Source organism: Sinohyriopsis cumingii, chromosome 2 (genome assembly GCF_028554795.1).
Source record: "Sinohyriopsis cumingii isolate HCF-2022 chromosome 2, ASM2855479v2, whole genome shotgun sequence".
NCBI classification, from domain to species: Eukaryota; Metazoa; Mollusca; class Bivalvia; order Unionida; family Unionidae; genus Sinohyriopsis; species Sinohyriopsis cumingii.
The window spans coordinates 70,311,690-70,334,323 of record NC_142962.1 but is presented as its reverse complement, the minus strand read 5'-3'; the positions used below and the strand labels follow the sequence as shown (position 1 = coordinate 70,334,323).

The window sequence follows — 22,634 nt, the reverse complement described above, 5'->3', positions numbered from 1 at the left end:
TGAAAATGACCAAGTAGAGCTAGCACTTTTTTGAAACGTTCACATTTGAAGTAAGGCCAAGCTGTATACTCTATAACCCATAGTACACCCATCAATCATACATCAAAATAAAGGGAATTAAAGGTTCTTTTAATTATACCCAAGATATACAAGGTCTTTTTTTAAATAGCCAGTATAACCAGTGAGGAAAGCCGGGGAAATTCTTTTTCTTTAAAATCTTAACCCTATGCAAAATGCGAAACTGTATAGCACCACCTATGCCAAGTCTGATCAAAACTGGTGCAGAAATGCTGTCTGCACAGTGGTAACAAACTAGGCTAATCAGATGCAAGATCACCTCATTATTATGTGTGGATCTCACTCATTACTGAACTTGTAATAATATAAACATATAACAAGTCTGATCAAAATCAAATAAGAAATATGCCTCCAGACTGGTAACATGGATAACAAATCAGATTAGAGATCACCTCACTAATTTGTGCAAAGCTGATCTCATCTGGGATTGTGATGATATAAACCTATATTACAAGCCTGATTGAATTTGGATCACAGAAATATGGACTAGAGTGATAACAAGCATTTGCTGACAGATACACATGATAATATGGATACTATGGCCAATGAGATAAAAAGGGTGATTTATATTCATTCAAAGATGGCTGTTGTGGATGACTGTTGTGGATATGTCATGGCAATCTGACATGGTCACAGAACCCAACAAAGAATATTTCTTTATACAAAGGGGATTGCTGTATCCAATAAAGAAGATTTCTCCATCCAAGTGGGAGAAGCTTCTTCGTTTATTAGAGAAATGGGTACATGCACAGATACAAAGACAACAACATAGTTGATATAAATGACTAAATTTAAGCATGCTAAAACTTGAGCACTCTTGCATCTTTTCAACACAGATTATTGTTTGGGCATGTTTAGCCTAATTCAAAATAAAAAGATTAAATACTAAAGTTGGCAAAATTTATCTTATAGTGTCAAACCAGAGATACAGTACTTGAGAGAGTATACAGATATAGTACTTGAGACAGAGTATTATAGAGAGATGAAACATTTACATGCAAGTTGATGATAAATCTTAAAACAAAAGTATTTTAGGTAAAAGTTAGAATCTGAGGAAAATAATGCATGTTTTATTTTATGAGTGTCCTATTGACAGATACATTTTTACATCTGTACATAAAAAGAAGAGTTTAGTATATTAATTACAGTTACTAGTCACTTTTTTTTTATTCCTTACAAAAGTACCTTTAGCAATTCCTTTACATCACATAAGACCATTATATAAAACAACAAAGTTTTTCTTAATTTTCATTATGCCTTATTGATAAAGGCATTACAGGTGTAGAGTAACACATAACAAGTGAAGAATAAATAAAATAAAAAATATAGACTTTTGATTTCTCTTGATATTCACAACTCTATAATATTGCACAGTAGTCCTAAATAACACAACATAAAAAAACTACTTTTCATTATGTATCCCTTTAAAGTGATAAATTTAAGATAAATGTTTGTTTGATGAACATTTCTTCTGTATAGTTTTACCCTATGAAACTTATTCTTCATGTATATTCTATCTGCCAAAGGTACAAGATTTTCCTGCAAGATCAAGAAGAAAGACATGAAACAGATTCAATCTAATTCCATTAATTTAGGCTGGATTTGACAGTGAGCTGGAATACAGCCATCAAATCTAAACAATAGCTACTTCCGAGCTCAATCTCCATGTTTTTTAAATGTTTTTTTATCCCACCTCCAGACATGGTTCAGAGGTCATATTCTGTCCTTTCTTCCCCACATGCAGTTGCTTACCACACAGGTAACCTATGAAACAACTATAATTTCAATCTGTAGTTTTGGTGAGACAATCTAGGTGGACAGAGTATTACAATATCCACCCCATCATCCCATCCCCACCCAAGCATGGGAATAATACAAGAGGGATTTACATTTACAGCCAAAAATGTACTGTATGAAGCAGAAATCAATAGGTTACTGTGCATTCGTTTATCAATTAATGAAGATAAACATAATAATAATGCAACCCTACTTCAAGTGATGGAAATAAACATTCAAATCATTATAGCTGCCTATAGATACCCTACTTCAAGTATCATCAATGGTATTGATACAGAATAAATGAAAGCCTGTATCCAAAAATTTCAATGAAGCAAACATGAACCATAAAGGCTGAAGTCCCCAAAAATTAGCTTGTTTGTCAAGGCTTTTGACAATCAAAATACTCAGTGTACTCCATAAGGCAATCCTATTTAATGCATTAGGTTTTAAAAGATGAGCACTACTGTCAGTTAGAGGCTTACATTCTTGACTAACACATGCACCATGTCTTTTAACACTAATGAAGTTACATGTAAAAGAGTATATTTTCAATACTGAATGTGTTAATATATGCAATAAATACTGAAAGCAAGCCTTCCCAAATAATTACCTAGCTAAGTATTAACATGAAAATGAGAGCAGATCTTTGAGGAATCCTACCGTCATAGTCAAAATCATCAAATGATAATAGGTTTCTTTGTGGGTGGAGATGGGAATCTAAAAATGCAACATTATGAAGGAATGGGGATGGGAATCTGGTGTTAAACACCCTTTAACAAAATGCAAGAATTCTGAAGGCGATTTCAGATGACATGACCGTAAGTATTACCAACAAAAATCAAGAACAAAACTATCCTGACAGTAAAATGTATCTTTCTGACATGATGTGAAGCAAATTATGAAAATATGAAGCACTCTTCAAAACAGTTTCAGCATTAGGACTACTGTAAATCTTGAAATTAGAGCTACATAAAGAAAAAGATGATGACACACACTATGAACAAAAATCTCTTTTGGTATGGAGACTAATATTAAATACTGTGAATTATTTTTTGAGGGGTAAGGACCGTTTCAGAAGAATATACATTGGCCCATGACTTTAATTTAGAATAGTCACCCACAGATGCAATTTAGAATTTTGGACTGTTTTCATATCAACTCTTTGTGTAATCTGAGTACTGTGACACATATTTTAAAAAACTGTGCCTTCCCAGGGTACCATGGATGTTTGAATGGAATAGCCCTAACAGTTTTGCTAAAAACCATTAATATAATGACTCCAACAACAGTCTGATCTAAATATCAGGACCCTTTTCCTAATCCATGGATTCAAGTACTTTGGAAAAAGTACTTTTCTTTCTTAAGGCAATGAATATCGATACCAGCAGAGGTACTTGTGTTTTTTTCTAATGTAATGCTGATGCTTTCTATGAACAGTTTATTGGTCTTAGTCATAAGAGAGCTCCAGGAACAGTAGCTTCTGTTGGCCTTAAATTTAAATGTGTTGTTAACTATATTTACAATGTTTTAGCTTTAGAATAACGTGTAAAGAAGTGATTTAAAGTGCTGACAGCTGATAGGAAACAGTGATGGAAAATATTAATGGTTCCCACATACCCATGAGCAATCCATCACAATTTAAAACCAATTTTTACACTTACATCAATATTTATTGATTGCTTTAACACAAGATTGACCATTTGAAAGCTTTAATTATTTGATCCTGGCTGTCAAAATTTGATTTAATGAAGACATAACAAATCTCTTCAAATGGCAATGGAAAATTACATGCATAAAATCTAAAAGAGGGCTACTTCTGATTAATAAAATTACACAGAGCTCGCTGTAGAATTTTTGAAATGGAAGTCAGGACTTTATTTCCCCAAAAACTGTGGTCCAGTATATTGACAAGAGACCCAAGTGAGCTTGACATCACTCTACTGTAGCTAAAAGTGCAATGGAAGAGCAGTGGACAAAACAATCTGGGTTAGTATAATGCTTTCTGCAATACAGAGATTTTATATTTGAATAATAATGGCAGTTTTTGTGCCTGATTGCTTATGTCAAATTTGGTTTAATATTTCCAAATGATTTTTAAGATCAGGTCATTTAAATGTTTAGCTAATTTTAGCAATGGCAGTTACTTTGGATGGTGCATGGACAGTTTGTACAAAATGAAAGGCATTCATGCTTTCTGTCAAATTTGGTCACACTGTTCAGTAGTTTTGGAGAAGTCATATAAAGGTTCTTCTATTTATAGTAACAGTGGCCATATTTAATGGCAGATTAACATCATCTGTACAAATTTAAACACTTTAAAAAAGCTTCCTGTCAAAATGGGTCAAATTCCAGTCATTTAATTTTTTATTTGTATTAATGTTTAGTAACTGTAACCATATTTTGGAAAGGCTTTCATTCAAAAACCTGATCAAATTCAGTTTGGATTTTCTTAGAACAATTAAAATGAAACAAATAAGTTTTCTATATTTGGCAATGATGGTCTGATGAAATTGGCTTTTATGCCAGGATGCTGTTAAATTATGTTTAGTGGTTTTTTAATGGAAGCTTTGAGTGTCTGAATAGGTTTTTCTGTTTTTAGCAATGACAGTCACATTTGGTAACTGATCAGTATAAATTATAACCGTAATGGTCTTCATGTCAAGCTTTCTGTCAAATTTAACCCAATTCCATTCAGCATTTTTTAAGTCATTTAAAAGTTTATCTAATTTTAGTAATGGCAGCTCTTATTTGATGGTAGATCAACATTTCCACATGCTTGCTTTGTCATATTTAGTCAAATTCTGTTTGTCAGTTTTGATAGTAAAAATCTTTTAAAAGTTTTTCAATTTTAGTAACAGTGGCCAAAACAGATGATGGATGAGCATTATTTGTAAAACCTGATTGGCCTTCATGTCAGGATGCTTTCATTCAAATCCAATCACATTCTGTCTGCACTTCTAGAGAGATAAAGCCGTTTCAAGAGTTTCCTATTTTAAGTAAAGGTAGCCACTGTTGATGGCAGATAAGCTTTATCTGTAAAATCTGGAAAGGTCTTTAAGACATGATAACTGCCATATTCTGTTCTGCAGTCTTGGACATGAAGTTGTTTAAGGGTTTTTCAATTTTTAGCAATGGTAATTCTATCTGACAGTGGATCAACATCATATAAACAAACTTTAAATGTTTTTTATGTGCCTAGCTGAAATTGGTCCAGTAATTTTTGATCGACAAAAGGCTATACCATAGCTCACTTGGTCTTTCAACCAGGTGAACTATAAGTTGAAGGGGCATATTTTGAAAACTGGAGGACCAGAAATGTCATGAAAAAAGAGATTTTCTGTACAGAAAGCTCTGTTACACAGTATCAAACACACATTTCCTGCACATGTTCTTAACAAAGGAAACCTTCTGGAAAATGTACACAAATGGTCACATTAACATAAATGCTTTGATCAAAATTATAACAAGTAAAAACAATTTAGCAGAATCTATTCATCTCTAAATCTACTTCAGTCCTCTTTGTATTCACTTAGTACAATCTACATATAATACAAAATTCATTGTTTTATTTATTCACACCACACAATTTGATCACAGCAGGTGCAAGTCTATTTTAAATAAGAATCCCCAAAACAGACTGACACTCCAGTGTCTAAAAAGAATTTCCATGAATTCATTAGAGGAAACATTTCTTCTTTGTAACAGCCGAGTGTCTGATTTTCTCGAGACAAAGATTGTCAAATGAGTCATGGCGGATGCTATACTGGATGGAAGATCAGCATCATTTTCACTTAGAACATTAGGCATTAAGACTTCTGACGAAAATCCCATACCAATATGCCCATCCATCCAGGAGTAGCAATAACAAGATTATTCAAAAAGGCCAATGTGGTAGTCACCTTTTGCACTAGATATGGTAAGAAGTCTTATGATTAAAACTGTATGTCACTATGACCATCAATTTTGGACGAGTAGCAATAACTAGATTTTAAAGATGGCTGCATGGTTGCCATCCTGGTTATCTGATTGGTATAATTTTCATTTTAAGACAACTAGTAATCGTGAGTCTTCTGGTGAAAACCCCATGTAAATATGACTTTCATTTTGCGACCAGATTTTCAAGATCATTCCAACATTTGAGGTCAGATCGCCACCTATTTCATTCATACCATGTAGATATCATGATTAGTCTTCTGCTCAAAACCCCATTCCTAAATGACTGTTTAGGTGTAGCAAAAAAATAATCATTTCACAATGGCTGCCATTGTGGCAATACTAGTTGTCAAATCATTACCATTTTTGTTTAGGACCATCTAGACTTTGCAAGAAGTCTTCTGGTCCCAACCCTATATTTTTCATTGTGTGGGCCATAAATGCATCAGATTGGCACAATTTTCATTCAAGACCAACTAGATACCATAACAAGTGAAAAACTCATGTTGATACAAATTTCTGTTTAGGAGGAGTAGCAAAAACAAGATTTCCAAAGTGGCAATAACGGATGCCAGATTGCAACATTTTCATTTAGGACCAATTAACATCATATAGATTCTACAGGAGCAGCAACAACATTACTTTCATGAGGGCTACTGTGGTAACATTACTGGCTGTCAGATTGGTTCCATTTTCATTCAACCTGACATCACAAGAAAACTGAAAACCCCATGCTGACATGACTATCTGTTTTACTGAACTAGCTTGCATAACAATATTTTCTTAATGGCTGCTGTACTGACTATACTGGATGTGTGTAAAGTTTCAGGGCAATCCTCCAAGTTTAGCAATAACAAACTTGTGCTACTGGGTAGATGGACAAGATGACAGGATATCCCACAAACTCTTAGTCTATGACCAATAAAAATGGCATGATCCAAAGGTCATCCTTTTCAAGTCTACATTCTGAAGGTATTACAGTGTAAAGTGTAATCAGGGCAGCTTTACTATGAATTAAACTGATGCCACTGCATTGAAGGCTTGTGGGATTTAGCACTAAATACAGATGCAGTCAAAAGGAAGCAGAAATAAACTTTACCTAATGACACATTCATCAATGAATTGTATACATCTAGATGTTTAGCTCATATAACAAGTACATGTATATACACAGGGTTTAACCAGCTGGCTAGCCAATGTTCCATCAAGATTTTCAAAAAAGGACACAAAGAATTTGACTTGGGCCACTACTTTGTCTTTATGACAAGGCTAGTTGTTCCATGAAGAAAAGAAAAAAAGTGCACCCCAAAATTATTCTTAAAATATTCAAATAGAAAGCATTAATAATTTTACTATCCAAAATGAAAAACTTATTACTCATGAATGAGCAAAGAATTACCATTTGTGGTTTCAGATAATGAACTATGGATAGATTTGTAACATTTAGCACTAGACACTAACCACAATGATTTGTTTTTAATAATGTTCATCTTTTTCTTTGTTTGTAATACAGTACTTTTTTAAAATAATGTACATCTCTTCCCTTGTTTGTAATATGTACCTTTTTTAATACTGTACATCTCTTCCCTTGTTTGTGAGTAATAATGTACCTTTTTAAATACTGTACATCTCTTCCCTTGTTTGTAATATGTACCTTTTTTTAATACTGTACATCTCTTCCCTTGTTTGTGAGTAATAATGTACCTTTTTAAATACTGTACATCTTCTCCCTTGTTTGTGAGTAATACTATACCTTTTTTTAAATACTGTACATCTTTTCCATTGTTTGTGAGTAATAATGTACCTTTCTTAATACAAATATTCATGTTCTTATTTTTTCTTGAATGATTCTGACTTTCATCAGATTAAATGCCAACTGGTTCACATAACACAAAAAAAAAAATCAACAATGCTTGTGTTTTTGTGCTTTCTCTTCATTTTGGATTATTGATCTTGCATATAATAACAACTCTACTGTACAAGTGATGTAACATCTGTAACCGGACTCATAACATGGCAATATGCACATTACATTGCCAAGCTTTAACCGTGTAGTATCTTAATAAATGGTCTAGATACTTTAAATACTGGAAACTTTACTGTCCAGAAAAGATTTATGTATTGAGACAGCCATATAAAACAAGCACATCTCATAGTTTTTATGCACTAAGGCACAGCGGGGCGTTTCTATGTTGCCAGTGACTTTTATTTTGTGCTGATGACATAAAATTTCATCTTAGATTCAACATTGTGTACACATACAGATGGGCATGTAGATTCAACAGGGACTTGGATTTTCATATAAATAAATCAGATGCATTCAACATTAGTGATGGTTTACAATTTGTACAATTTTTTCTACCTTAAGTACAGTACAAATTTCATTTCATAGATTAAATATATAACTGTACACAGTGAGATAGGCTACTGGAAATTCAGCTGATGTACAAAATCAGTAGATCAAAAACTAATTAAAATCTGTGCATTAGAAAATAGTCAAAATAGAACCATACATTTCTCTATTTCTTGTATACAGATCATACACTCAAACTGTACAAAAGATTTTATCTATAAAAATGCACCAGTGCATTCTGCATCAATAATTTATCAAATGACGAAAAATGGCATTAAAATGAATGGTAAAAATCTGTAATGGCAAGGATGATGTATGTTGTCTTTCTATAGGGACGATGATGTGTATCATGACTGTTCTGAATCAATGCTTCCTGCTTTTACTGTGCCTGCAAAATTTGTAAAATAAAAATGATACGTATTACTAAATAGTATGGGTAGAAATATGTTATATATTTTGACTATGAATAATGACACTGCTGATTAGAACTTCCTTCCCCATCTCTACTGACAAAAGCAATAAAAAATCCTGGTATAGATATTATACAATCAAAATATTTTTTTATTTTCACAAAAGGAAATTACAATTACAAACCTGCCTTTTTTTAAATACCTGAAATGTACAAAATTTGAACACTGAGCTTAAAAACTATAAAATGGGCCTTAATCTAAGGTCAGAAAAGACAGGCCTACAGATGAATCAGTGTTTCAACCAGGTTTTGAGAAAAAAAGAGGCCCTTTAATTTCCAAAATGGGCCCTAATCTAGGGTCTGAACAGACACGCCTACAGAGCATCAGTGTTTCAACCAGGTTTTGAGAAAAAAGAGGCCCTTTTATTTCCCAAATGGGCCCTAATCTAGGGTCTGAACAGACACGCCTACAGAGGATCAGTGTTTCAACCAGGTTTGAGAAAAAAAGAGAGGCCCCTTTCTTTCCAAAATGGGCCAATATTGTGACTATAATGGGTAAACCACATAACTGAATAATTATTTACATAATCTATTTTACATATTTCAGCAAAAGAAAATACAAATAAATAACCTTCTTTAAGATTCTTTCTGATGCCACTAATCCTCCTCTAACAGTGCAATCAGAAAAGATCACTTGATGGATTCTTTTCATTTTTATAAAAACAATAATTAATCAATTGGGACATTTAATGATTGGTTGGAGCATCTGTGTCAGCATAAAAGTATTTTCAAGATGTTCTGTTGCTTTTGCACCACAAATTAAGCATTAAATCTTTTTTTTTTTGGTGGGAGTTTGTGTTTGGCACAAATCCTTCAAGAACATGTCCTGGCTGAAACACTGATGGTCATGTATACCAAACTTTCGCAAAGGCAGACTTGCTGACTTACTGCCAAGGTGGTCTTGACAACAAAGTAATCACTCGAGACCACCATGTCAAGCATAGGCAGATTTGACAAAAAAGCCATCACTTTGCTGACTTACTGCCAAGGTTATCTTGACAACAAAGTAATCGCTATGTCAAGATCTGCAAAATTAGGCTTGACAACAAAGTGATCACTGCATCAACTTTCCATCAAGGTGGGTTTTACAAAAATGTCTTTGACTGCACAACTCTTCAAGATTGCATGATACGGATAAATTGTAGAGTTTATAATAAATTTTGTGTGATAATGCTCTCCTTTTAGTGTTACAACTTGCAAAACCTTTTAAGAACTACAGAGTGACCCATCTCCCAAAATTTCATACAAGGTTAATTATTTTGGGGAAGAGACTGCATAAGAACTCTAAGATGATATGGTGTGGCTCCTGAAATTTCATAAACATGTATTTATCTTGTACACTAAAAAAAAAATCTTCTTAAAAGTCCAAAAAATAATGTTGCAAAGTTAATTCTGGGATTGCACTGGGGTTTGCCAGTGTAGCAAACTGACAATTATTTTCATTATTGGAGACAAAATATGTTATCTGGTGATTTCTTTTTTTTGTGACAACAACGTTGGTAAATTAAGCTTGCATATACAATCTTTGGTTTAGAGTGGAGAAATTCAAAGGCACCATGAAAGGAAGCCACAAACTTGGATATAAAATGCAATGGAATCTATCTACCGTTCCGTCATAAATTCTTTGTTCATATTGACAAACAATCTTAACAGTACATTATTATATCATATTTGCTTATTCTGACATCAGGCCTGAGTACTCTATGCTGTGACAAACATAAACTATCATGCTAATAGACTAGCTACAATCAACTAATGACAGCTAATTTTTTTTTTTTTTTTTAAAGTATGCCCAGAGAAAATAGCTTTGCTGAAACTTCAAAGAAAAATGATTACCTATGAAGGACCTATTATTCTGTATAAATACTAAGCAAAAGAACATTTTTTCCCCCAATTTTAATGTTTTGCAATTATTTGATGTTGCTGCTGCAATAACAAATGGCATTTATTGATCCTACATTTAGCAGTTACTTCATTAACACATGCACTCTTCATCAAAGCAAGCCAACTACAATCTTCATATAAAACAAATAACCTTTCATGAAAGGATGTCAGCACCAAACTTAAATAAAAGCACTGGAATCTGATGGATTGTTGCATTTTGTCCAAATGAATCAAACATGTTTATTGTGGCATGAAAGTTTCTTTCTGGCAGGAAAAAAGTTTATGTTTATGACTGCTACCAATGGCAGCATAAAACCCTAATTTCCAGTCTTTTGAAACCATAGATATCAGGCCGACAAGTTAACTGAAGGTGGGCATCTTGCAAAGATGTTTGTTAAACTTTTTAGTTTGTTCATGTTTTTCATTTCCTTATGTGTGTGTGTGATTTGGATTTTTAACGTAGCTTTAACAATTTTCCAGTCATATCGCTACGATGTCTGCAATGTGGCAGTTTATAGTGATGTCTAGCACTGGGGCATCATGCCGCAGACATGTAGCATGATGTCCCACCCAGTCACATTATCCTGACACCGGGCCGACCAGTCCTAACACTAACCTCTTAATGCTGAGCGCCAAGCGAAGCAGCTGTTAGTACCATTTTTGTAAGTCTTTGGTATGACTCGGTCGGGGATCGAACCCACGACCTCCTGCATCCGAGGTGGACGCTCTAACCACTAGGCCACCGGAGCAGTCATTTCCTTATGAATAGCTTCATCCCCATGGGTAGCCTAAGCAAGATCCTATTTGTCTCCAGCTGACCAAAATCTAGGACAATTTAAGTGCATAAATATGTAGCATGTAAATAACTATAGCCATGTGCTACTGGTTACAATTAATATCATAGTGAATTGTTTAGTTATGTGTTTGTTGACAATAAAAAGGACTACCAATTTTTATATTTGTGTTATTTTTGTTTTCTAACAGGATGAGATTGATTCATGAATTTTAAAACATGCGATGTCTACTCAAATTCACGGATATTTCCTATGCATGTACAGCACTAAACACATCATGGAATGTACTACACAAATGAAAGTTGTCAATATACAACTGTATTTCAGACTAGTTTTATTTTCATTTAATAACAAGCATATTTTTAAGCCTGCTTTTATTAACTCACCCCAAACCCCTTCACCAACCAAAATATTTTTGGGTACATATAATATTTTCTTCAGCTAAATGACTGGGTTGGTTATAACACAGTTCAGTACATATAATGGTTGGGTTCTATGGACCCAACCGTCATGTTATGGTGTGGTCAAACTCTAAGTAGATGACCACTAATTTAAATATATTCATAACCTAAAGTATGTAAAAGTTTATGAATTATTGCTTAAGGTATCTTAGTCCAAAAAGTCCCTTGCTACATTCAGAGATGGTTGGAACTTTACAGTCCCCACTATTATTTAATATAGCAAGGGACTGTAGAGCACAGATAACCTCAGGTATATCACTAATTACAGTCAATGATTATGTTTAATTTCATACAAATGCAGCTTTAATTCCATAATATCTACCCCTAATATTAGTAATACAAAAAGGACTAGTTCATGCTGTCCATGCTGGGGATGATATTTGTATGTAAATAAATGTTGACAGATAACATTTATATTAGAACTTAAAAATTATAACACACAGCCTGACTTACCTTCTTTTTCTTTCCGTCTTAACCTCTTTCGCCTTCTATCTATAGAAGCTACCTCAGATTTGAGACTCATATATATCCTGCGCATTTCCGAGATCTTTTCCATCAAGAATGTTATCCTCTTCTCACCTTCGAGATATTTGCCCTCCTCTGCAAAATAAAGGGAAGTTTTATCTTAGCTGTTGCAAATTTCATGTTTTCATGAAATGTTAATGTTCTGCCATGCAATATATGCCAAAATTAACATAACGTTCTGCCATATCTCCATGCAATATATACCAAAACGAATCCAAAACTCCCATGAATGGATTGATACCCCACTGGCTGTATTTTTTTCTCCAGGAATCCATAAAAAACTTTATTACTGCCAAGTGTTGAAAATATTCTGGTAGCCATACTGAATTAAGACTGGCAACATTTTCATTTATCATATGATGCTTTTTAGTGAAAACTCAAAACCAATACAGTAAAACCTGTCTTCCGACACCACCCATTCTACAAACAAAAGGTGGTGTCTTAAAAGAATGTGGTTTCTCAAAATAGGTGTGTGCAAGATGATCAGCTTTCAAAGTCATAATTCAACAGGGCTTATGAAAGAAAATCTTAAAATACTGCATTCATCTCAAGCTAATTTTATTTAACAATAAAGATTTAAATCTATCATAAAACATTCACATTTATATTTGAAGATCAGGAGTACATGTATTGACATATGAATTGAAAAGTTAATACAGGGAATATTTATTTATCCTGTTCACAAGCTAACATCACATGCCAATAAATTTCCAAGTTCCTTCAAATGCAGCAAAAGAACTGCATAGTTAGCTCTGGTAACACTTACTCCACCTGTGGATAAATTAGTGGTTTCGATCAGGCTTTTGGTAAAAATGGAACTGAAGGCACACATCCAGAAACAAAAACATTATTAAGAGAAAAAAGCCAAAGGCCCCATTCACTGACAACATAGATTAATTCAATAACCAGCTGCACTATGTCGAACAAACAACAGCTTGGTGTGTGGGTTTTCACAACTGTAACATCAAAAGAAAACACCACATGAACCTTTACAATGACACTCAAATCTGCAAAATGATAATCACTTATTAAAGACAAAAAGGAGGACTTCACTCATCCCAAGCATTTTAGACCAACTCCAACGAAAAACAATGTACTCAACTGCTATATTGGAAGCTCTTTAAAGAAGGTTTCTAATTATGCAGTTACTGGGGTCGTGTGGTTTATGCCAAAGCTCAAGAAACAATATGATTCACTGAACTGACTATGTACATTCTTGAATTCTCCCTTTAAAAAATGAACAGTTAGCAAGATGAACTGTTAGGGACCACCTGGTGCCAATCAGATTACAGATCATAAACTGATGAATGAAATGAGCAAGGTTTTTGCATTTATTACATTCTTGATGTTTTTTTGCATTTAAAACTGTGGGCCAAGAGGTGGGATTGGGATGGGGACAAACTGCTGAGGAGGTAGGTACATGCTTTAGGAGTAACAGCAATAACAGCTTTGTGCTAATGGACAACAGACAAAAGACCACTGCACAAGCTCTTCTAGTCTATGATCAAGAAAGCTAAAAATTAATTGGTCAGTAAGATGGAAATATGTCACTGTAATCTATTTTCTGGTAGAAAGGTGTTGTAATCTGGGTTAGTAGCATATTTCTTTCAAAATTTTCAAGTTTTTTCAAGGTTCAAAATCATGCTTTTCAAGGTATATTATTACATTAATTTTAAATGATACATAAATGAAACTATGTGTAAACACAAGTTAATACTTATTACTCCATTATTTGCAAACCTATTTTTAAAAAACCAAAACAAAAACATGAAGTCAATAGAATGAACATTGATATCTTTCCCATTAATATTAAACATCCTACATCTGGGCATTAGAATAATGTACAGTCACTAAACCAAGCGCGATTACAAGAGTTTTTTTTTTTTCCCTCAGCTGCACGTGACTATGGAGCTCTTGTTCTCTCTGCACACAAATCAATATTCTTCTGGAATAATTTGCATTTTGCAAAGGTCTCTGAGAAAGATCTCATAATCCAAACTTTACATTTTTCTTCATCAAGCCACCGATGTTGGAATCAGCAGCCAGCCATGCTGAATGATTCAAATTTTAACCATAGTTACATCCAGGCTTTGTACAATCAGAAGTTCAAAATGTATGACTGCGCAGTGGCCAGTTGTTGAAAAATTTCCGTTCCGGACAAACTTGACATTTTTTTTGGTTGTTTTTTCCTCTATCTTTTTATTTAGTTCTGTAAAACGAAAACTATTTATTAATTCCTTTTGGTTTCATGAAAATCAAGGCTTTTTAAGGTACCCAGACAATATTTTGAATTTTCAAGATGTTTTCAAGGCCTTGAGGGAACAATTCATTTGTCAAGGCTTTTCAAGGTCCCCTATGGACCCTGTGTAATCATGAAGAGGCATCCACACAAAATTGTACAAGTCTGCAACTAATGTTCGTGAGAAAATGGCTGAAATATGTACACGTATTCACTGAAACAAACTTATATAAAATATTTTGCCATTTTATAAATCATCTAGACATAAAACAATGGAAATTAAAAGCATAATTAATGCATCAAAGTGTCAGGTTTTATATTTAAAGATACAATCAAAAGGTTACCAAAGAGTCTAAATAAAAAGTCTGAATGTGTAATATTCCTTGTGAGTAAAATACTGTATGAATTGTTCTCACATGTGATTGGAGGCGCTGTAAATATCATTCATTAAATGTCATAACCTCTAATAAGTAACCACCTGTCTTGAAAAGCCACTTTTCTGTTTGCAGAAGGAGTGGTCTCTCAAGACAGCTTTCACTGTATTTAATTTGGTAAAGTTTTCTAAATTTGGACTTTTGCAGGAGTTCATAACTATTAATGTGCTATGAGCACATCTCTAGTAACACTAGGGCCTACTTTTAGACCCTTCAATAAATCCCATATATGTACTTGCCCAGATTGAAATTATATTTGGATGGTCGAGGTGATCCATTTCTAGCTGCATTGCTGAGCTGTGTTTTAGAATTGCTGTTGTCACTGCTAGAATATGGTGGACTGAATTTGCCAGACAAATTTGAAGCTTCCTCGCTGTCACTTTCTGCAATGTATAAACAAGGCGAAAAATTTTCAGGAATGCAAGATAAAAAGAACATTTCTATATTGTAAGTGCTGAGTGTGAAACCATTTCTGATTTTATTCAGTGATAACAAGATTATCAAATTAGCTGCCATGGTAGATGTCAGCTTGGCATCATTTTCAGTAAGGACGAAGTACATGCTTAGTCTTTTGGTGAAAACTACACGTAATAATGATTATCCATTCATGGGGATGAGAAACAAAAAGATTTTCATCACAGCATCATAGGCAGGGCATCCGCTACGCTTTGCATTTGTCACTAAATGCGAAAGAATGTTGAAAGTGGTGCTATTTTTTTTACTAACTGGCAAAAGCTGCTGGCAACAAATCTGTATAAAGTAAATTTTTAATTTTTCATTGGTATAAGTGAATCGAGCCACTTAATACTATCTTCCGCAGTCAGTGGATCATGTCGGTAGAGGATGAATAAGACGTTCTTCGAACATAATTGCAGCTAACTGCAAGCTGTGAGTTGGTTTTGAGAACCAATTAAATGTGATTAGCAGGAAATAAGGAATGACCAGGGGGGATAAGGAATGACCAGGGGGGATGAACTCTATTGTTTAACAGGTCAGCAACAAAGATTTGGCATCATTTGCACGTATTGTTAATTTATGTTTGTGGCAAACGAAGTGTCAAAAGCACATGGGACTGCTTAGTGTTTTAGGGATTATTTACTTAGATAACACATTTTTGTGGTCTAAACTTAACTCAGTAACACTAGATGCTGCTACAAGGATGCCTACTGTTGACTGTAAAGGGACCGAGTCGCTTATATCAATGAAAAATGAAAAATTAACTTTATAAGACAAGTCTGTATCAAGCACAATGAATATGGCTAATCTAGCTCTAAAAGACAAAGATTTATGTCCCGCTGCATCTGAGGAAGCTACCAGGTCACTTGTTGCCACAATTTCTACTGCAGGTGAGGTCAGTTGCCAGAATCTGTCATCAAAACAAATGAAATTCTGTAGGTATATCTACTCTGAAAAATTTAATTAAAATTTCTGTTGATGGGCCCAGCATTGAGAATGTTCATTTCAGGAAGGCATTTAAGAAATGGTCTGGGGAAAAATTGAGGCGGATATTGATGAAGTGTTCATAAAGATTAAGCAGTATTTTGTATTAGCAGTAATAAGAAAGATTCTTATTCCTTCTTGATTTTCATGTTGTATGTTGAACTTCATGTGTATGTATTGGTATTTTATATTTATTATTTATTAATAATTATTCTAGTTCTTTGAAATACAATAAAAACATATCAAAAAAGTTTTATTGTTATGTTTATTTAGATTAAAAAATAGGGCAAATATAATAATACACAGATATTTAAGTCCATGCATCATGGCACAAAATGGCTCCTATGGCTGAAAAGTGGCTCCCAATTTTTTAATTGGGTAAATTTCATGGTGCAAAGAAAAATATTTCCAAGGGAATAAGCCATACTGGGTGTTTGACTTGCACCATTTTCATTTAGGATCAACTAGGTATTATAAGAAGCCTAGTCGTGAAAATCACATGCTGATGTAGATATGCATTTGAGAGCAGAGATAACAATATTTTTCAAGTTGGCCACCATGGTGGTCATCTTGAAACTTAATAATTTTCATTTCGTCCAAACATAAAATATGTTTCTGGTCCTGGACATCCCTGTTTCTTATTGCTAACCAAAGCACTTTTTCCACCTGTCTGTGTGCATGTGTATCCATCTCTCTCTCTCTATCTATATATATATACACACACACACACACAGTGTGACCCCACTATAACATGGTAGTTGGGAGTCATAGAACCTGACCGTGTTATAGACCGAACCATGTTATAAGCAACCAAGTGAGTTAGCTAAAGAAAATGATGCATGTACCCCAAAAATTTGCAGGTGGGTAGGTAATAAATGCGGACAGTAAAATACATGCTTCATTGGTACAGTTACCATCTTAAATCAATGCATATTAAATGGGAAATACACACCAGTAGTGAAAACAGAAGGCACATATAATATTTTACTTTATTTAGAGAACCACAGATTGGTACATATACATGTATACTGTTTATATATACACGTCTTATTTATAGCATAAAGAAAGTATGAACATTCTGTACTCACCTGTGAATCTCATCACATACGTTGAATCCACAACTCCATAAAAAAAAAAAAATGCACACACACATTTAAACTATTCAATAATTTTGCCACAGGTCATATAGGTCTGAATTCAGTGGATAAACATAGCACACTCACGTAACAAATGATCAAGCACATTTACTTTTCAGCATGTCCCAAGTTGGTAAAAGTTAGTTTGCATTTTAAGCCCCTGTACGTAGTGTTCGTAAGCACAAACTTTTCCCTGCTAAAAGGAAACATTCATGGCACAGTAAACATGTTCCACTCACCTTGAAAATGAAAAAAATCCAGATTCCATTGCTATTTTTAGGTGTGGTACCGACTTCCTTTGAAGAAAAGTTCTTTGTTTTTATTGACAATTGAAGTCGGCTATCTTTGATGAAACTTGCATGCGTTACTGAAGTCACCGCTAAAGGCCAGCTTTGGAGAACCAAACAAATGCCCATTTCTTATTGTGGCGGCAACATCAAATAATTGTATTGCATGACTGAGACTGATTGTTTTCCAATTTGCTTAGTATGTTTTCATAACAGTCGGTGCTTCAATGTTAAAGTTTTCCTTGAAATTTCAGCAAACTGTTTTATCTGGGTACATTTTTAAAAAAGGAATTGGCTGTCGTTTGGTCAATTGTAGTTACAGTTCCTCCCTACCTATCGAATAGACCAAAGTATGATGGGTTTTTTGTTGTCTTTATTTTTTTTTGTTTTTTTGTTACGTTTGTGGTAGAGGAGTGATGCTGCCTTCCACTCATGTGTCAGAAATTCAACAAAGGGTCAACAGTATTCACGTCTGATGACAAAGATTAGTACAGAAAAAAGAAGCAGATATCTCACAACATACAGTACTCACGCTCGATGTCAACATAAGGAGATTATGATATAACAATGCACTGTTAAGATGGTATGTCAATATGAATAAAGAAATTGTTTATGTAACAACAGATAAATTTAGGTGCATTTTATATTAAGTTTGCGGCTTCCTTTATGGGGCCTCTGAATTTCTCCACTGGTTGTATATAGAAGTTTAAACAGCCAACAATATGGCAATTAAAAAAAATCACCAGATGATATATTTTGGAACCAATAGGAAAATAAAACCGCAGTTTGCAACATTGGTGAAGCAATACGTGATCCTAGAATAAACTTTTTACACTTTATTTTTTGTACTTTTAAGAAGAAAATGCTACTTTTTCATGTATGAGAAAAAATACATATAAAATTTCAGAAGCCATGCCCCGATCGTCTTGTATTATTCGTGCATGATCTCTTCTTCCCCAAAATGATAATAAACTTTTTGTTTTCTTCATACTTTTAAGAAAGAAGTTTTTTCATGTGTGAAAAAAATACATGTATATAAAATTTTGGGAGCCACGCAGCGACCATGTTATACCCAAATTCGTGTTATAATGGAGCGTGCTATAGCAGGGTAACACTGCATATGCCAATCTGATTTATTTGCTTTTTAACACCATTTAAAAAATGAAAAAAAAACCCATTAAATTTCGCACGACTGTCCTCATTTTGATGCATCACTGGTACCATGCGCTGTGACTCAAGTGCAACTTGTGTACATAATATGTATTAACTTGTTTGAAAATTATCATTACTTGAAAATTTACAGGTAGAATTTGTCTAAGAACTTCCTTAATTTACACATATTCAGTGGGAACAATTACTTTCAATTTATGCCATAACCTCAGGAATGTATCTATGGCATAAATCGAGCATCACTTGTACTGGTTATACTTGAATATACACAGCAAACAACAAAGACCCTGTTCTGCTTTTGCATAATGCTCCTGCTGATTAGGGTATATGTTTTTTGTTCCACTGACTACTCCTAATAAACTGCATAGATTCAGATCTGCAACTGACTATGCGATGGCAGATCTGTATCTACGCAGTTTGCACGTAGAGCTGACTTACATGCAAGTATAGATGATAGGCAATTAATTAGATGGCAATTAGTTTTCATCCTGATTGACAAACAAGAGCTATATGCCAGTGGTGTAAAGAATGTGGAAAATGAAAATCAAGGGCAATTAATGGTTCTTCTGATCTGCAAATTTCCACATTTTCTAATCATGAGACATCTTAAGCCCACCTACTTGCTAGGCAGTCACAAAATCACTGAACTGCACAATGATAGAAGACTCTACAACTCTACTTCAAGAATACAGAGATTTCCAGACTTTGCACTCCATGCTGTGATTGTGTTGGTGTCACCAGTGACATCCATGACATGCAAGAGAGGCTTCAGTGTGCAGAAAAAAATCAAGACTAAGGGAAGGTCCAGAATAAAACATGAGACCTTAACACAAATGATGCAAATCAAAGAAGAGGGACCTAGTGTGGAGAATACGATCCAAAACCATGCATCAGAAAATTCTGTGAAATGCGACAGACAAAAGTGAACTATATTGAAAAATATAATATTTGTACATGATATCAATTTTTAATACATAGTTTTTTTCATTATAGAATAAATTATTACAAATAAATAAAACTGAAAAAGTTTTATATCTGTTTATTCCTGGCATTTTAATGGACATTTAGCCACTTCAACATATTTCTGGGAGAGGACTTGCAACGTTTGCTGGTGGGACTCTGATTTTTATCAAGTTAGGAGTCCTGGAGTCCTAGTTTTAAAATCCTAGTAAGACCTCTGTTGCCTTGCTATATTTAATCAGTTATGATTGAGTAGGTTAATTTAAGGCAATTTAATTAAATTACATACACAATAACATTAATAAGAGTGTTCGATTGATCGACTGAAATGAGTTACCTGACATACGACTGGGAGCTGCTGGTTCTTAAGCATGCATGATTTGTATGCCTCTTAACTTTTTTGTTAATTCCACATTCTTTGATTCATGACATAAATAACATGATAATAGAAAAGGAGGCCCACTTTTATTTGGTGCAACAATACAACAAATGCATCTGCCAGTCCGATATCAAAACACGGTTGGCACTTAATAAGGTTCTCATGTTTTATGTTTAATTACAAGAGGACACATTGCACTTACGATGATTACACTTAAAAGGGACTAAAAGATAGAACCAGAACACAAATTTCAGTTAATAAAAAAATATTTAGCATTTATTTATTAAAGTACTGCTTCCACTAGGTGTAAGTGACGTTTTCACTGATCGAAATTTCCTTGAATATTGTTAATTACGTTGTACTGAGAATGTCATTTGGAAAGAAAATGTAAAATTTTTTTTATGACTTCTTTATAAAGTTGATATTTCATAATGCTGATTAAAATTTCCAGGTCCTATCTACTGTTTTTGATGATAAAACGAGTGATATATCAAAGTTTCTGTTACCAATTTTGATCATGATTTTCTTAAAGTTCAACGAATAGGGATTAGTTTTGGGGTATTTTCTGATGTAAAAATGGGATCCATGCCTGACCCCGCATTATAAGCAGGTTAGCGAGTTATCAGGGCGTGAGTTATCGAGGGACTCTTATATTAAATCCAATCCACATGGATTTAGCCGATCTGTGACAAAAAATTTAACTGCAGATTCAGGTAAGCAGCAAAATTAAATGTATGCAAAATAAAATAAATATGTACCTTTTTCATACAGTTTTCTATAATTATGGCATGTAATATATAGATTGCTCTTTTTATGCTCAGATTAAGCTTTTTTGCCACTTATATTAGTAACAAATTATGCTTATACCTTTCTTGGGGTTTGGCATGTCTAAACCTACAACACAGCAGTTCATTTCACATTTAATACAGTTTCCCTTTGATTGAGTATCCAGGTAACTGATCATAATGATTGATGGGTACCTGGTATAAATTTCTGAAAATGTTGATATCTCAAATTCAGTGTGTGGTATCTGCTGAGAAACAATTTAAAAGTGAAATAATGTACAGAGGTCACCTGTAAAAAAACAGCCGGTTTTGATTTTTCCCATGGATGGCTACTGTTGATGGGTTTGACAGTATATCACAATTATAAGAAAAACATTAATTTATAGCTCACATGAAGAGAAGGAAGTTTAGTAAATATCCACAATTTCTGCAAATATGGACTTTTGACTTCTTCTAACATTAATACAACCACCCAATGGGTATATCCAGGACCAAAACATATGGCTGAAATAAAAATAACCACGCTCTTTCAACTGGTATACACCAAGAAAAGGTCATATGTAGAACCAATTCCCACATTAACACAGACTAGATGGACCTGATAACCACAACACATCCACAAACATTAAAAACATGGGTGGGAAGGTTCACTATGAATATCATTCTACCAATTAACCAACTATGAAACAAATTTTTACAGCACTCTATAATCATGTGTAATTTGATATTCACTAAACAGTTAGAATAAAGCACTTTACAACATGGTGTTTACTCAAAAATACAAATCTCGTCCATAAAATATAAAAATATGGAGTAGACAACAGAGAATGTTATAATCGTGTTCGCAGTGACCTATTTTTACATCCACACACAAATTTTCATCAATGTAGGTGAAATAGGGTCTAAGATGTCAAGAATGCAATAAACAGCACAAAATACACAAGTCATTCACACATGAAAATTATGTTGCAGTGGCCTAGTTTTTTTCAGTTACCCTCCTGGAGATGCTTCCACAAGTAAAATTTCACAAGTGTAGAAAAAAGAATCCCAAGATACTGCAGGTGTAACAAATAGTTAAAACCCCAAAAGACACTCAAACAAGAAATTCAGGACATAGTGATAAAGGTTTGATATGGTAGTTTTACTCATCTTGACATGAATCCCAGCTGCAGAAAAATATGTTGCCTTTGTTGCCCAGGACAACCAAATGTTTGGATCGGGTAACCAGGCTTCTCAGACAATTGGCTGCCAGTAGCTTATAAGGAGTGTGTAAGGTCAATAAGAGTGGGCTCATAACAGCTTTCTTTCCTCTGCTAAAGCTGATAATAGTTACTGCAGGTATCACATGTGCCGAATAATTACTTGTGGTAATCTCAGTTCAACTGGCTGATTAAACATAGGTAACCAAAGCAAGACTGAGGCACTATGACCTTATTGGCATAATCATGTGACTGTATAAACCTCCAAAGTAACACAAACTGTCAGTGGTCAGAGTTTCTGACTATAACCAATCAAATTTATTTTATTG

The 22,634-nt window shown here is 34.0% G+C and overlaps 1 protein-coding gene across 2 annotated transcripts in view; it reads right to left on the bottom strand.

The window, feature by feature from the left end:
• Positions 1–964: 964 nt before the first annotated feature.
• The window catches only part of LOC149805124 (uncharacterized), a 94,528-nt gene continuing 72,858 nt past the window's right edge, over positions 965–22,634 (bottom strand). For both annotated transcript variants that reach the window (XM_089947594.1, XM_089947602.1), the window contains 3 exons: positions 15,189–15,332; positions 12,205–12,351; positions 965–8,531 (listed from right to left, as the gene is read on the bottom strand). In XM_089947594.1, coding sequence (XP_089803720.1) covers positions 8,491–8,531; positions 12,205–12,351; positions 15,189–15,332 — 332 coding nt within the window. In that variant the 3' untranslated portion in view covers positions 965–8,490. The remainder of the gene's footprint in view (positions 8,532–12,204; positions 12,352–15,188; positions 15,333–22,634) is intronic.